Raw genomic sequence first — 17,836 nt, 5'->3', positions numbered from 1 at the left:
TATCTCTTGACCCTGTGAGATACTGAGGGAGAGTTTCAACCACAAAATTTATTTTTTACTTGTATGTCTAGTAATGTAGACTTTTCTGATATTTTCCTGAAACATCTTTGATGTTTTATAAGACTCAAGTTGTATAATAAATAGCAGCTTTAGAATTGGTTGTATTAGTGTCAGTTATTTGTTTTCATCCTTCACTCTCTAGGGATTTCCTTGCTGCTGTTCATTAACTGATTAGGTGACTACAGGCCATTACTACTAGGTACAGGAGAAGGTTTACAGGGTTTTTCTTTCCCACCTGGCACCTAACAAGCATCAGTGTAACAATGAAGACAATAACTTTGCAAGTTAAAGGTCTAAAAGGATGGCTGCAAAGCAGAAAAAAAATCATTCTTGAAGACTGTGGAGAGGGTTGCAAAGATAATAGCTGCAGGCAGAGCATAGGAAATCTCAGCTAGCAAGCAGGTAGTAAAGCTCTCTGTATACTGTCAGCCTAAAGTGATCTATTTTGCATTGATCTCACAGAATCACAGATGGTAGGGGCTGGAAGGGGCCTCCAGAGACCATCATTGAGATTAGCTTCACTACAGTCAAGGTATGACCAAAGTTCTAAGCTGTTATGCTAGTCTACTGTGTAGGATCATGTGTAAATCATCTGAGGCTTTGTGTATCAGCTTCCATAGTCTGACAAATTAGTGATGGGGTGAAGGGAAGGCAGAAATTGTTCAAGGAAGGCTGAAAAATCTTATCTCCGTTTCTTACTGTATTATTCTTCCATAACATATTTCAACCAAGCACTTGTGTGATTTTCAAAAATTATTTGCATGTAAGGCCAAGACATGACCATAAAAAGTATGGAAGAAACATTTGGCAAAGTGCAAGGTCTTGATACATTAAAGATGACTGTGGTAAATTCAGCTAGTGATCTCTGGGGGGTTCTGAGCTGAATGAGTTGAGTAAGCACTGTATTCCCAGGTCTCAACACAAAATCACAGTGCACTTGGTTTACTTCACCAATGGTTAGCAGAACTTTGAAAATTTTCAGCCTGCTTTGCAGCTTTCTTGATTTATACAACCTGCCAACAACACTTATGTATAAAGTTTTGATTAAGCTCTGTTTCAGCTTTGAATGAGCTTTTCATTACTTCTGGGCCTCTTAACAGGGCTGAAAGACTACGTGAAACATTTACAAATGGCATCAGCCAATTCTTACACAGAGTGTATTTCACCCAACAAATTGAGTGGCACAGCAAATCTAAGAGTCAGATAATTAAAATATCATAACCTTTATAAAAATTTTAGGACAGTGAGAGAAGAACTAAAGAAACAAACAACTATATAAATTTACAGTCTTGTAAATTCCAGATCTAAAATTTGTAGCATAAAACTTGGGCAAAAATGGTGACCAAAACTTTGTGTTAGGATGGAAAAAGGGATATATCCCCCTAAGATTTCCTGCATAAATTACAATCTCAAATCTCAGGGGGAAAAAAAACTCACAACCAAAACCAACCAAAAAAAAAAACAACTTCAAACCCCAAATCCCAACCCCCTTTTCTTTTCCTAATAATTCAATTCCATTTATTTTTTCTTAAGATCTGGAATTATTACAGCACTGAATACTTATCTGTAACAGAAAATATTACTATATCACATTTTACTAGTAAATTATAGATCTATTCTATTGTATCTATACTACAACACCTACACATGTCAGCAAGAGTGAATACTAACTGTAATGATAGAAAGAGGCAGTATAAATGCAGAAGAATAAAAGCCACTATTCACCAACTTTTAAAGGATGCTTTTTGTTTACTTATGTTCCATAAATGTGGGTATAGCAGTTGGAAGCTCATAAAAGGGAAAAAGTTTGTAGGGTGTGGGAAAGACAATGTGAACTAATAAACATTAAGGTTTTCTGTGAAGAGTAGTTGAATGTTGGGAGTTGTGTTTTTTTTTTTCTTTCTGGTATTTTTAACTTTAAATGATGGAGACTATGTTTTCATTTAGATGATTTGTGCCCTAAAGTAAGTGATGAGTTAGCTGCTGGTCTTCAAACAAAAATATGCAAGTATTTATAAATGTAATTTGTTAACAAAGAGTTATTGTATTCATATATAATTTCCCAGTGGTGTGGAAAACACAGACAAGGAAGAATCTTGAAGATGCTGATGTGGTGCAAAAGCCTCTATAATTTTAGAGTCTCTCAAATTTACAAATCCTTACACTTCCCATGGGGTTGATGGTTCTATCTAGTGTGAAAAACAGTCCCAAGACTGGAATAAGCTAAAACTAGCAAAGATTACTTCAGATTCAGATCTTAGTATTTATGTGCAGAAAGCAGGAATAATTATGTTTCCTCTAAACATGCTGTGAGAATTAAATAATGACTGGTCTTAACAAATTCCCACTGCTAAAACCAATGAAAAGTTTTAGCAATATTGAGGATGAGCCTTAATCGTACTGACATATGTGCATAACTTTAAGCAGATCAGTAATCCCCTTGAAATAATTGGTAATATTCAGGCACTTAAAACTAAACATCTGTGTAATTGCTCAAAGACTCGGAGCCAATGTTTTAAAACTGGCCCAAATTTATTACAGGAGCACAGAACATTAGGGGTTGGAAGGGACCTTAAAAGATCATCCAGTCCAACCCCCCTGCCAGGTTCTTCTATAAATTATAGCTATTATGACAATAGGTCATTAAAGCTCAGTGTTTTTAATGTTACTTCATCAATTTTCACAGGCTGAAACAGGAATTAAGGTGAATCTGGGCAATAGCAGAGTTTTGTCTAGTTTTGTCAATGTTAATCTATCAGATTTTTCTTGTACTGTATATAAGTGGCATCAGCAAAAACCCCCAATACATTAGATAAAATACACTTTTATTTGTGCTAGAAAGTGAAGGTTGTTAAATTCATGACTAGGGATTTAATCTTCAGTTGTAAGAGAAAATATGAATTATTATACATCACATTTCAATGAAAAGAGAGAAGATTATCAATTATGTTAGAAGTGTCTTAAAGTATATGGCTGTCCGCCTGCAAACACTGCAAAAGAACTCAGACACACTTCATACTCGAGGCTCCTCATGCCAATTTGCATGACAATTAAATAGCTTTTTAATTGCTGTTAAATTATGCCAGTTAAACTGATTTCATGGAAATATTAAGCTATAATGACAAGCAGTGAATCATTTACTAAGATTTAGAACTTGGAACAAAGATAGACAATTAATTCTGTTCCTCAGATTCATCTAAGCTGTGTGTCACTGGGCTTTTATGAATGTGGCCTGATTGTTTTGTTATCATTTGTACATTACACAGATTATTTGACACACTGGAAAAACTTGGCAGCAATAACCCTTCAGGAGATATCTGTGTGCGAAGCTCTCAGGGACTTTTTAGGGAAAACAGATACATTGGTGAAAATGACGGATCCTTTCCTCATAGCAAATTTCATGACTTTGGATTTTATGCAGAAGAGTAAAACACGATTCTGATGGATAAGAATTAAAAGACATGCAGCTATTCTATTTCTTAGCTGAAACACAGCTCAAATGTGAGCAATGTCTTCTGCTTCATTTACAATGTAAAAAGTATTTCTACATTCTCTGTGGAGTGGACTGGCATTGGTGTCTCACAGAGTAGCAGGGCAACTCCAAAAGCAGCAAAGCCTCATGCAATGATTTGCACCTCATCTTGGTTTGCATATTCTCTCCTGCACAGTGCATTTTGACCTTTATGGAAGGAGAGATGAGCAAATTCAATGCTGCAGACCTTCAGTGAGGGCAGTGCAGTATTTTAAACACTACAGAGCAATGACTGTCTGGAAAAAGCTGTACTGTCCATTACTGACTATTGGACTCTTAGAAGTGCGTGTTATTTTGACTATTGAATTTACAAAGAAGGGCAAAAAGTAGCCATTGTCTTCTGAGAATACTCAGAATAAACATCTTCCTGTACCATTTTTGTTTGCTTTTTTATATACATACTGCTTTTTTTATATACATATATACACAGCAGAGATAAGTTATATCATGATGTGCAATGTTGTATTATATTTTTTCCTTTTCAGAATCGTTTACTCTCTTTCTGTGAGGCAGGCAGGAAGAATGGAAGCCAGTGACTGCAGAACAATACTCCTAAGTCTGAATGCAATGATTAATCACAAACAAATATATATATATAAATAACTATAGAGGCAGTAGAGTCAAAGGCTTAAAGTTTGTTGCTTTGTTTTGCTGCTAGAATACTGTATTGATTCTTAAAAACACAGGCTATAGTTTGTGGCAAAGATTATTGAACAAAGCATAACTTTATTGAGTTCAATTTTTTTGTAGCGCATAACATGAAAATGGATGCATTCTGATTCAGATCCCAAATATAAGCCAATGTATCCAATTACATTATAGTGATGAATGTTACACTTTATGCAGAGAGTAATCAGATAGGGGATTAGATATGACGCTATTTGTCACTCACTGTGTACACAGAGATCACTGACAGAGTAGTTGCATGGGACAAAGAAATACAAGAAGGAGAAAGAGCTGCAGTAAGAGATTGATACCAAGTGCAAAACAAATGAAAAAAAGCTAGGTGAAAGAGATTAACAATATATCCTAATAACATTTTCATTTGTCTTATTAAAATTAGATTTCCATATGCTTTTCTCTTTGTGCACACTGTGCTTTTACAGTTACGTGGAGTAAAACTGTACAACTGTACAATGTTTGAAAAGCAGAGTGTATGCTCTTTCATAGAATGAATGAAATTAGGTTTGAAGCTCATCTTGAAAAAAGTGGATGCTTGAAGCCAAACTCTTAATTTCATAGCCTCTTAAATCAAAATCCTTCCTTTCCATAATGCTGCATATGCAAGTTTTCCAGTACTGAGGAAAAATTCTAGAGTGAGACACACTGTCTAACCCTATACAGGAATGAAAAGAGAGAATAAAATAACTACCTATTGCAGGCATATTGCTTTTCAGGACTTGGGGAATCAAATAAAATAGGTACAAATGCTGTTTGTCCAAACTTTGAACATGAATTATTTTTTAAAGGGGATTCATTATTCATTCTGTGGTTCATTCAAGAACAATTCTCATTAAAAAAGCTGTAAGAAAAATTTCTAATCTCTTACATCACATCTCAAGATTCAAATTGCCAAATGAACACCCAAAATGCAGATCTGCCCCAAAAGTGGTTCTGTGGAAAGGGTATTTTCTTACTGAACAGCCTTTCCTCTCTATTTAGTGAAACTGCCCCCCATTGGGAAAAAAAAAAACAACAAAAAACACAACAAAACAATCAACTTCTTTTACTACAGTAAAGCATGACAATTTAGAAGGGACAATCTAAGCCACTCATATCCGTATCTTTGTTTATTACATTTAAATTAGTCACATCTGTACAGACCCACCAAAGGCAGTGAGCTTGCATTTATTACAGAAACCTAATTTCAATAACTAAGAGCATAATCTGAAAACATTGGGGCTAAAGATACCACTTGGTGAATAAATTGGCCTGCAGACTTTTCGTTACTACTGATGTACAAGAAGATAAGAGCAAGATAAGAGCATAGTCTGCCCAACAAGAGTCTCAGTGTCATATGCAGAGCTGACAATTAATGAAATAATTATCATTAGATATAAGATGAATGCATCTGCTGTTACAGTAAATGAAATACTCACACCTTGCAATCTAGGCTAAATAAGAGACAATGCAGGGTGGCACTAAACCTAGAGCAAGGCAGAAACTAAAATGTAGTTCACTTTCTCCTTTATTTCATATTTCTTCCAAGTCAGGGTGAAATGAGGCATTGGTACCTCTACTGTGGTTGATTTCTTCCCTGTTTCCACCCACTCAGTCACTCAGGCTGACATCCTCAGCACGAATGGAGAGGTCTAACAGCCTGTCCTCCCGTGACAGTTTTTTGGCCAAAGCAGCTCTCTACACTCTGCTTTTGTTTGGAAAACATCTGTGTGTTGAAGGTACCTGATGCCACAGGGATCGCATGCTCCTCCTCACCTTATGGATACCAATGGGCAGTAAGGCTTAAAGCTGTGCACTTATAGATAATTATGGAAACATAATGCCATCTATGAATAATTTTTCTGAGAAAAGCTGTCTTCTGGAGATGAAAAATCAATGGTATAAATAATATGGAACCACATCTGCATAACACATGACTGAAACAGGCTTTCTAAGCATGAAATTGTCAAGAGCACAGAAGATGTGCTAGTTCTGTGTGTAATTTTTTAATGGCCTGTGCCAGGGGCACTCATTTAAGTGGAATTATTTGTAATTGCTATTTTCTTTTGAGGAGTCTGGAACAACATTGTTTATCCCCTCACATATTCTGTGCATAAAAGATAGGTCGATGCTGTCTTGCTCTGAAGTGAACTGACAGCACATGGTGTGTGTTTGATTGGGCTGCCTCTCTGAACCCTATGTGCCTTAAGTACCTGGAGGCTGGCACTTATCCTTGCCCCCTGTAAACTCTGTGGTTAGATTAGACAGCTTTCTGCTAAGTGCCTTGGATCTGAGGAAAGCCAATTTTAGTAACCATTATTCACATGTAGTAGATGAGTAATGTCTTGGTCTATGTAATGGCTTCAGGATTACTATGCTTTTGTGATCAGCTCCAAATAATCTGGTATATTCCCAATTTTCCCAGTATACTAACATCTGGGGAGACTAACATCAGCACAAGAGGCAGTTCAGTTGTGCTAGTAGTAGTGTTAGTAGTTCAATTCTGTCAGCTCAGTTATTTTTACATGATTCTGTCTTGCATGGTGTAAACATACCAAAATGATGACAGTACACTGATGGTTGTTGTAACAGTGCTTTGGGTTTATTGTTTTACCTCTTAAGCTTTTTGTATACTTAGTCTATTAAAACACTTCATGCATTTAACATGTTGATTTTTTAAGCATTCTCTTAACAGTGTCCTGAAAGGTCAAACCCCAAAACATGCCCTAGCCCAGACAATGGGTTATGCACTTGTGAATGTGCTAACCTGGACAGTTCCTGGGGTCCAGATGGTCCAGGCAAATGTACAGCATCTGTAATTAACCTTGTGAGCACCTGTGGATGTGCAAACCTGGACACTTCCTGGGGTCCAGATAAACACATAGCATGTGTAATTAACTTTGTGACACAGCTGTGAACTGTGTGTATCCCTAGCCATGTTTGGATATGCCCCATCCTATGGGCCCAGTTGTCAGGGCATTAATTGTCTTGGGACAGTATTTAAACCAAAGAAGGCAGGCAACTTGCCTTGTTCTTACTCAGCAAGCAACAAGAGCCAAATGCTGCCAGAGTAGCAGCTGAAGGGCCTGCACTAGCAGACCAACTATACCTTGTTCTTACTACAAAAGAGACAAGAGGTAAATGCTGCCCAAGTAGCAACTGAAGAACCTATCCTAACAGACAATGACTACACCCAGGCCTGGCACCTGGACCAAAGGAGAGAAAGGAGAAAGCTCCAAGAGAACTGAATCCCAGAAGAGCCATGGAAAGACTACAGCCCAGTGATGGAGCACACAAGAGAGAGCACCCCTAGCCCTTTCCAAGCCAAGGGAAACTTGAATTGTAGTCACAGCATTTGGGAAGATACCATAGAGAGGAGCAAGTCGTGAGTCCCTGGCTAGTCTGCCACAGAATCCCATTTGTGGGAAACTGCAGATCTCAGAACCTTTATTTCCAGTTTGAATCACTGTATTGGAAATGTTAGATCTCTGCTTAAATCATTTAACTGTCTTCATATGTGGAATGTAATACACACAGCTGAATAACACACCCTGTAAATATACTTTGTAAGTAAGATATGGTGGTGTTTGGAGATCCCACTGCCCAAGACATTAAATAGCAAAATATATAAAAATATACATTGTATTACGAAGAGGACAGCTGTAGCACAGAATGTTCTAGAATGAAATTTGTCACAAAATGTACAAACTCATGTAGTTTGTGTTTTTTAAATGCAAAAACAAATAAATGAGGCACAGGAGAAGAGAACTGAAGACACTGGTACTGATCAGACTTACGGGTACATGCCATAGTTGGTGGATCCTTCTCAGCTCTGAAGTAACCTTTCTCACACTGACAGATAGATGTTGCTTCTATGTAAGTTGAACTGTGTGGAGGGCACTTGGAGCACTTCACATTTCCAGCAAATGCTTTATAGAATCCAGGCCTGCAAGCTGTAAAACAAGAAAATAAGTTTAATAGAAGCAAGTTTTAGATATAAGTAAAATCTGATCCTCGAAGTCATAATGCACTTTCCTTTCCAGCCCAGATATATTTGCCATTTCAATCATACAGTTCTTCACAGTTTTTGTTTTGGTATGTGGACTAAAAAAAGATAAAAATAATCTGTCCTTGGCATGTAATAGGATATCATTACAAGATACAGTTTTCAAATTTACAGAGTCCTTACTGCTACCTGAAACTATCCAGACAACATTGCTACAGTTACTAAACATAAGCACATTATCTATGATTTATGTTGGTTCCATCCACCAAAGCTATTTCTATGGCTTCAGTATTGTAATGCTTAATATGTTTACCCTCGAGACATCCTGATGAGACAAAGATGACATCTTTATATACTTATAGATGAGTCTGACTTGTCTACAGTCCCCTGAGAAGAGTCTGACAGAAAGGCTATATCAGCTGGGTCCTGCTGCTATAACCATTTGCAGAGATATAGGGAGGAGATGCCAATATCCTCTAGCACATAAAATACTGCAAGCTACCCTTAACTGTGTCAGGAAACAACCTGGATAGCAGCTGCCCTGAGGATGGGGCATATTGCAACAGTCAGAACTCCCTACATTCCTAGTTTCCTGGAGTAGGGGTCCCTGCCATTACCAACCATAGCATGACCTTACATGCCTTTTTGCTGGTCTTTAAAGCAGAAGCAATTAATTAAAATAAATCTTATCATAACTCTGCCAGCTTTGCATTCTGAGGTATTTTAAAGCCATACTCAAGACTTCACTGCACATTGCTACCACACGCACATATGCCAATATGTATTGCAGTTCTGTCTTCTGGTTTCCCAATCCAAAAATGGAACTGAAACAAATGAAAGAGCAACTCAAATATGTATAGACCATACAGTCCCACATACCTTCTGACTCTTCCAGCAGGACACAGGAAACCATTGCTATAAATAGAATATAATAGATTAAACCAGGTTGGAAAAGACCTTCGAGATTGTCAAGTCCAACCTATCACTCAACACCATCTAATCAACTAATCAACTAATCATCCAGGCTCTTCCTAAACACCTCTAGTGATGGTGATTCCACCACCTCCCTGGGCAGCACATTCCAATGGCCAATCTCTCTTTCTGGGAAGAACTTCTTCCTAACATCCAGCCTAAATGTCCCCTGGCACAGTTTGAGACTGTGTCCTCTTGTTCTGGTGCTGGTTGCCTGGGAGATGAGACCAATCCCCACCTGGCTATAACCTCCCTTCAGGTAGTTGTAGACAGCAAGTTGAAGACTCCTGTGGCTTTTTCTAATTTGGACATATACAAGACAGCTTTCCGTACGTTGCTAGAGGAGCTAGGCAGTCCTTCCTTCTCTTGCAATAGGACAAAATAACAATATTAAAATGAGGTGTTCTGTAAAAAGTACTCACAAAAGTATGCACTGTCAGCTCATGTTAAGTAACTTCTTAAAGCTTATGAACTCATAAAAAACCATATACATAGAGTAGCTGTTCTTTTGATTCCAAAGGACTTGCCTGATATAAAAGCAGCTTCACTAGTAGATGAGAGAAAGGAGTGAGAAGATGGAACTGAAAAAAATAACACTTGATTGCCTGTCAGAATCCAGGAACCATTTTTTTTTCAATGTAATTGTAAGAGATTATTTTTGAACTAACAATTCCAGCAGTTCTCCCAGTGTGTTCTCCTGAGTTTGCTGAATAGACATTAGGGAGGCATCATACCATGCTGTCACTGACATGAAAAAGAAGTAAAAAAGATTCTGGATGGGAACAGCAGGGATTTTCCCCTTGAGAGAAGGGTCTTAGTGAATGGTAATTTTCTACTGATTGGAAAGACAGCAGGTCTAGTGCACTGAAGGCAGCATTGTCAATACAGGCCATAGGCATTGACAACCCTGGAAGGAAGGGAGGAGGCAAGGCAAAACCAGGGAAAGGTGCTATGCTTGCCTGCTCCTTTCTTCTTTTCTCAATCCTCTCAATCCTGTTCAGGATGAATTTTAAATTCTTGCTTTTAGTATCTAGTCTTCATACACGTGGTGTGATACAATGAAGTCTCCAATCAAAGAGCTGGCAATTCTAGGTTACAGTGTCAGTTAAAGCAAAATGAGTGCTCCTGAAAGTCCTTATTATTTCTGAAATCCGTCCCTTCCCTTCTGTAACCCAAACCACAAACAACTGTGGTGGGTTGAAGTTTCCCCCAGCATTAACTTTGCCAGACCAACTCAGTTAGAAGCAAATGGAGCTGTATTTACAAGCACAATCTACACTCTATGATGGAATGCAATGAATGTGTACAAAACATACAGGAGTTACAATAGTATACAGATATTTACAATTAATAAACAGCACAAGGACCCTCCCCGGCCAAGGACCAGGGGAAACTACCAGCTTCTCCCTCCCTACTCCCTTACCCCCCTGTATAAAAGGGACAAGAGAAAGGAGCAGAGAAGTTAGGCTTAGCCAAGGCCAGCCATTAAGCAGGTTATCTCTCCTGAGCAAAGCAAAACAGCTGAGATCAGAAGAGAAAAGGGAAGAATTGTTATGGTACAGCTCCTCTTATTCCTCTTATTTACACAATGAATTTGTTTAGAATAATCTTTTGGTTTCCTTTTTACACCCAAGAGTGATCTATTTATATTTTTCTACTTTTCTGCTCAAAATCTGTAACTAAATTTTAGAGGCATAGCCTGAAACCACCACCACAACTGTGGATCAGAAGTAACATAGTGTTGTCTTTCAAGCAAAATATTTTGTTAAACTACAGGTGGCTCACTACTGCAAAAGACAAGTCCAGGAGAACTGTAAAAAGAGAATGATTTGTTCTGAAATGTTCTTCTGTAATCTATTTCAAGCAATTATGGTTTTGCTATGGTGTAGCTCTTAAAAGAAAGGGGGGGCAGGGAAATGAATAAGTAGAACATTTTACTTCTTTTGAAACCAATCCAAATACATTTTTGCATTAAGCCAGTAGGCACCACAAATTCTGCGGCGGATGAAGGTATCAGGGAAGTTTTTCAAAGGGTAAGTTTCTGAGGCTGTGGATAACACACTTCCTGCCCAGATACAGAATCATACAACCATGATTACTAGATAACTTTCAAATAACAAAATCACACTTCATAAACAAGATAAAATGACACAGGCTGAATATCTCTAAATGATCACAAGCTTGAGATAACTCACCTCTGGGTAACTCAATGTGGATTGCCAACATTCAAGGTGAAATAAACTAAACTATTACTCTATCAGGGAAGATGAATCTGAAATACAGATGCTGTACATATCTACACTCTGCTAACAAATAGTGTGTTGCAGTAACACAATCGACAAAAACAATTGCTGTATTTACCATTTTCCACAGCAAATTTGTAAGCAGTAGACTTACCACTGAGGCTTTTAAAAGCTCGTTTAGAAAATGGCTCAACTGCTGTGATTTCAGAGATGTATCTCCCTCTGAAGTAAAGAATCCCTGTTCTCTCACCCTAAGGTGTCTTCATGGAATTTCAAGGCTGTATAAAACTACAGTAAGCCAACTGTAGCCCACAGCAATTTAATTTAAAATTTACAGGAAAACTGCACAAAGGAGCCGATGGTATACGCATTCCATTCGAATTTCTGATTTATGCATAACATTTTGTTAAAGTGGGATTTGCAAATGTTTTGCTATGAGACTGCAGATTGCATTACTACATGTGAAGCACTGTGTGACTAGGTTGTGTTATCAAACCACACACAAGCACTAGATGTTGTATAAAACTTTAGAGTTAATAGAATAGAATAAACCAGGTTGGAAGAGACCTTCAAGATCATCACGTCCAACCTATCATCCAACACCACCCAATCAACTAACCCATGTAACCAAGCACCCTGTCAAGTCTCCTCCTGAACACCTCCAGTGACGGCGACTCCACCACCTCCCCAGGCAGCCCATTCTAATGGGTAATCACTCTCTCTGTGTAAAACTTCCTCCTGACCTCCAGCCTGAACTTCCCCTGGTGCAGCCTGAGACTGTGTCCTCTTGACACACTGTGTCCTAAAGACACATGTTAGCTAAGCAAGTAAAAAGTAAGTAGTAGGATACCACTCTGTGAAGAGATTGATCAATAGGCTTACTTGAATAAAGTTCCTCAGATTTTGCTTACAACCCTGTTATTTTTACTTTTTACTCTCTGGTGGTGGTTTCAGCCTGTAGTGGTTTGAGCCCTAACTGGAGTTTAAGAGCTCAAATGGTAGCAAGAAAACCAAGAAACCCTGAATGAAACTATGACAACCCTGAATGAAACTATGAAACTATCCTGGGGGTGTTTAAGAGCAGGCTGGATGAGGCTCTGGCCAGCCTGATCTAGTGTAGGGTGTCCCTGCCCATGGCAGGGGGGTTGGAACTAGATGATCCTTGTGGTCCCTTCCAACCCTGAATGAATGAAACTATAAGAAATCCTCTCCCCACCCCCAAAGAGACCAAAAAATAATCTGGAGTCAATTTGGAAGTAGGAGAAGCAATTTTTTTAACAAAATGTATATAGCGGTAACATGGAGGATTTACAAAGGTGAGGAATAAGGATGAATAGGAAAATATATAGAACCAAATGTGGATGGCCTTGTGTCTCTCGTGGTATATGTGGATTTCAGTCCTTTGGATCAGCATGGATGTGGCAGGGAGAAGATCAGGCCTTACCACATGGCAGAACCATGGTCCTTTCAAACAGGTGAGGCAGGAGCAAAAAGAGAAAATGAAAGCAGAGGCTCCCTTTCTTCAGGCTTGCTGGACAGGAAGGGGGAGTGGAATAGACCATCTTTGACCTGGGGGACCCCTCCTCCTGGGAGGGGGAAACCTGAGTCCCTCTCTGTTTACCTGGATCAGGTTTCTTTTGTCCCCTGGGGAAGCAGGGTTCTTACAGTCCTCCCCCAGATGGGGGTAACCCAGCACACAGCCACACAAAATAAGTGTGCAAACCGCCCGATCGGCAACAGCCACTTTTAATTATGAGTCGTGGTTTTGTATCTGGAGAAGGAGAAAAGCCATTATTTTCCATGCAAAACTGTTCTCTATGTAAATATGTATTAGTAAGTTAGAAGTTTATTTCAGATGTATATATGGAGAAAGTTCCATTTTGTATAGGTTGATAAATCACTGTTTTCAGATCATTTCTCATACCATTTTATTGACTTAGCTAAAGTTGTTGCATCAATCATTTTCAAAAGATATTTGATCATATGTTAGTGTAAACTAAAATTCAAACTACAAAAAGCTGCCATCTGGGAAAAAAAAAGTTAGTTATTTTAGTTATCATAGAGTATTGTTTTCTATCTTTCAAATCACTGGGATGCATCTTATCTTCCCTGATGTTATCTAACAGAAGTGACTTTGTACATTACTGATTCTATGAACTGTATTAGATTTGACTTTTGTAAAGCCTAAGGGAAGACAATGTGTATCTTAATGGCTGAGTAATTAGCAGGGTATCTGAACAATTCAAAGACAGTAAAGTTTTCTCCTATAAAATACCAGAAACCATGCAAAGAAGCACTGATTATTTATTTGGCACCATAAAAGATAACACATCTATACATGTGTTTTGCTGCAGCTTTATCAGGATTTGACTGAGAGGTTTTTAAACTACAGAAACCTTGCAATTAATTAATGTTGAATCTATGGAATATTGTTTTGTTTATATTAGACATAGACGCATGCAAAAAGAAATTGACGCCACACAAAGCTCTAGTGAAGTCTTAAACAAAATGATTCATGGCTTGTGAGCCTTCCAGCCTGAACAGAGTGGGAAGCAGCAGCAATCAGTTTAGCCCTGCTGATATTATTTGCAGAGGTATTGAAGCAGACTGGAAAAACTCTCAAGGTGTATTGTACACTTACTGCCTAAAATTACATATGATCTTAGCTGTTCCAAACAGGATGGTATGTGTGTGGGGCAGGACTCTGTGAGACACCACCCTTCTCCATGCATGGCTACATGGTTGATCTGGGGTGGTTACCACCCTTAAATGCCCCTGATTATATCTCCTTGCCAGGAATTTGGCTGTATGGACTTACAGCTGGCTCAGCAGCAGTATAACTGAGGGTGGCTCCATCTTGGTGGGGCTATGGGAAAAGGGTCTCTGACAGAGTGATCATGAGACTGACCTCTGCCTGTGGAAGCTGATTTTGGCCGAGGGCTTGGTTACTGCCTGGCCATGACACAACCCTGCCTTGCCTGGCAATAGATCCTGCCAAGCTTGGGTCACCTGCAGACTGACACTCTGGCCCAGCCCACCACCAAAAGCCCAAGGTGGTGGCACAGGCCCTGCTTGGGAGCCCTTGCTACTACTGAACCCCAGGGAGGTGCTGTCCCCGTGGTGCCACAGTGACCTAAACCAAGGGCTTGATATATATTACAGCAAATGCAGAGAAAGCTATAATTCTCTGAGATCTCTCTGGGAAATCAGACATGTTTCCAAACCCAGGGGGAGGCAGATGAAGTCTGCAGGCTGTGTGCAGGCTGGCAGGACACAGGACCTGGTCTCATGGCATTATTCAGGCATTGAGGAGTGAGGGTTTCATTTCATGCTGGACAGGACAGTACTTTTAAAGGTCTTTTGAATCGACCAGTTGAGTGAGTGAGGTTAGTTGTTACAAAATATAGCTGTGGGCTCTCTTGCAGATGAGTCATTACTGCTTGAGACCGTTATAGCCATTAAGTTCTTTGCCAGCATGGGAGGTGTACAACATACAGACACAAAATCCAGAAAATACACACATGAAAACAGGGTCCTTTTGCTGCTCTGTGAGAGCATGTCACTGTGAAAGAAAGAAGCTGACTCCAATTTTCAGTTGTTTCAGTTTTAAACATCTGCATCAAATCTTATCAGGTTAGTTGAAACAGAAAAATGAGGAAACTAAGGAGCAACTTTTAAGTATGTCTGATGTTGTTGGTCGGTGAGAAGATATTTCTCATGAAAATGGGACTGGTATAACCTGATGAGAACCCATCAATCAAAATTAAGAAGTTTCAGTTGTCATTTTATAAATTGTATTGATGAATCAATACTGTTTATTTTATTTCTTTTTAAGAGAAAGCTGCTATACTGCAACTTATTTTATCTGCATTTAGCAGAGATACACCTTCCTAAAGGGGGACCCAGAGAGGCCTGTACAGTTTCATTCTGTTAGGTCCTTTTACATATGCCTCTGTAAGCTCCAGCAGTGAAAAACAAACTCAGGGTAAAATCAAAACAAAAGCAGCTCTCTTTTCTGTAAGGAATTAGTGATTATTCTCTGACTAGTGAAGATGTGTCAGTGATTTGAGACAAACATAATTGTTTCTGGAATCTGAGTCAATAAAAAGCTGCCTAGGTAAAAAGCAGAAGCTATTATGGTGGGAAGACTCCAATTTTTAGCTGCACAGAGACTGCACTACCACATTACTGCAGCACTGCATTAGTGGAATTATCACAAGGAACCAGCATTAAAAAAACCACACATGACCCTTTCAAACTTGGGGCAGTGTGGCTGGAAAGCTGTCTGGCAGAAAGGGACCAGGGGGTTCTAATCGACAAGCAGCTGAATATGAGCAAGCAGTGTGCCCAGGTGGCCAACGAAGCCAATGGCATCCTGACTTGTATTAGATATGCAGTGTCCATCAGGAGTAGGGAGGTGATTGTCACCTTGAGCATTGTGCTCAGTTTTGGGCGCCTCAATACAAGAAAGATGTTGAGGTGCTGGAGCGAGTGTAGAGGAGGGCAATGAAGCTGGTGAAGGGCCTGGAGAATAAATGTGGTGAAAAGGAAGATGAGGGGAGATCTCATCACTGTCTACAACTACCTGAAAGGACATTGTGGAGAGGCTGGTGCTGGTCTCTTCTCATAGGTAGTTCATGATAGAACAAGAGGGAATGGCCTCAAGCTGTGGCTGGATAGGTTTAGACTGGATATCAGGAAAACTTTTTTCATGGAAAAAAAGGTGAGGCATTGGAATGTGCTGCTTGGGGAGGTGGTTGAGTCACCAACCCTCGGTGTGTTTGAAGGCTGTTTGGATGTGGTCCTTGGGGATATGGTTTATGGGTGAACCTTGTAAAATAGGGTTAGATGTTGGACTTGATGATCCTGAGGGTCTTTTCCAACCTGAACATTTCTGTGATTCTGTGGTTGTCACCTCCCTGTAAAGGCCAGCAACTATTTATGCTGTGAGGATCCCTGAAGTCTAATAAATTGTTTGAGGTGGGAACTATGCCTATGCAAACACACTGTTCCATACCTAAAGAATTCTTTATTTCTGTTGATATTTTATGGCTAGATTCCATAGAAAATCCACAGTTAGACAGACTTCATAAATCTTTGAAGAAAGTGGTATGAATACTATTTTTTTTACATTGCATATTTTGCAACTGTGTTTTAAGAAGCTAGTGAACCAAAGAAAGCAGCCAAGCTAATTAAGGTACACAGCACAATAGACATTATAATCAAAGAACAACAGTGAAAAAGAAGGGAAGTAATTTCTTGCAATATACTAATGCATACTCTAGGGATCAGGAAGGTCTGCAGGAAAAGAATGGAAAGAAAAGATCATTGCATCTTCAAGTAGTCACCTCCAGCATCTCCAGTAACCACCTTTAACTAGCAAGAGAAATGTAACCCTGAGAATACTTCAGGGCATTGCAGTGCTGGAGTAAATGGCAAAAGTTACTAAGTCACAAAGTCTGTCCATAGCAGCTGTAAAAACTCTTTAATTTTTAAGTATAATCTTAATAATGCATTTTATTACTTTTTCATTATTGCTCCATTATTGCAAAGCTTTATTTTTAAAGAAAATGTTTCCTTTATTCCTTCAGTTCTCTCTAGTAAAAAGCTGGTATCTGAATTCTGTGGAGCAACAGAAGTGCCAAGGAGTATTTTACACTGAAATACTAGATAATAGCTGTAATAGAGACATCCCAGCGTCTTTGCTGCAGAGCATCTCTAGGCCAGAAGAATCATTTGTCTACTTCGCTGCCCTGCTTTATTCATAACACAAAGGACCAAAAGGGTAGCTAGCACGAGTCAGGAAAGCTCAATAGCACATGTCAGAATAGTGGAGAGAATGCTTGCATCTCCAGGTAAACTTCAATAATATCTGTTTGACATGTTTAGCTCATTGTAGATGCACAAGCCAAGGTTTAATGGAAGAATTTGTGGACTTGTAAAGAGAGTGCAGCACATCTACTCTTATCAGATGCATGTTGCAGTGGCATGTCCTTCCTTGAATTTTTGAAGAGGATAGATTCTGCTTCTTTACCACTTCCTAAAAATTAAAACAAACAAACAAAATCCCAAGAAAAATCAAACAAATGACAACAAAACAACCCTCCAACAAAATAACCCCAAACAAAGCCAGATAAACAAAACAAAACAAATAAACCCAAACAAAACAAACAACCCCCCAACAAACACCACCCCTACCCCCCAACAAACTCTTGCTGCTGTAATCCTGAAACTAAAGACATAAGGAAAGCAAGAAAATCTGTTAGAACAAGGACACAGTATCAGAATGCAGTATTTTATTTAACATTGCTGGGAGCTGTTCAGCATAACAAATTGCTTTTCATAAATGAAACTTGAAAGAGT

General features: G+C 39.0%; 1 protein-coding gene across 1 annotated transcript in view; it reads right to left on the bottom strand.

The window, feature by feature from the left end:
- EPHA6 (EPH receptor A6) overlaps positions 1 to 8,129 on the bottom strand; it is a 255,468-nt gene extending 247,339 nt beyond the window's left edge. The window contains exon 1 of the mRNA XM_068144634.1: positions 8,050 to 8,129. Within this exon, the coding sequence (XP_068000735.1) occupies positions 8,050 to 8,062 (13 nt within the window). The 5' untranslated portion in view covers positions 8,063 to 8,129. The remainder of the gene's footprint in view (positions 1 to 8,049) is intronic.
- Positions 8,130 to 17,836: the final 9,707 nt, after the last annotated feature.

Source organism: Melanerpes formicivorus, unplaced genomic scaffold (assembly GCF_026170545.1).
Source record: "Melanerpes formicivorus ecotype bairdi unplaced genomic scaffold, bMelFor1.0.p_v2 SCAF_11, whole genome shotgun sequence".
Classification (NCBI taxonomy): Eukaryota; Metazoa; Chordata; class Aves; order Piciformes; family Picidae; genus Melanerpes; species Melanerpes formicivorus.
The sequence above is the reverse complement of the archived record's forward strand: the minus strand, read 5'-3'. Positions and strand labels throughout refer to the sequence as shown.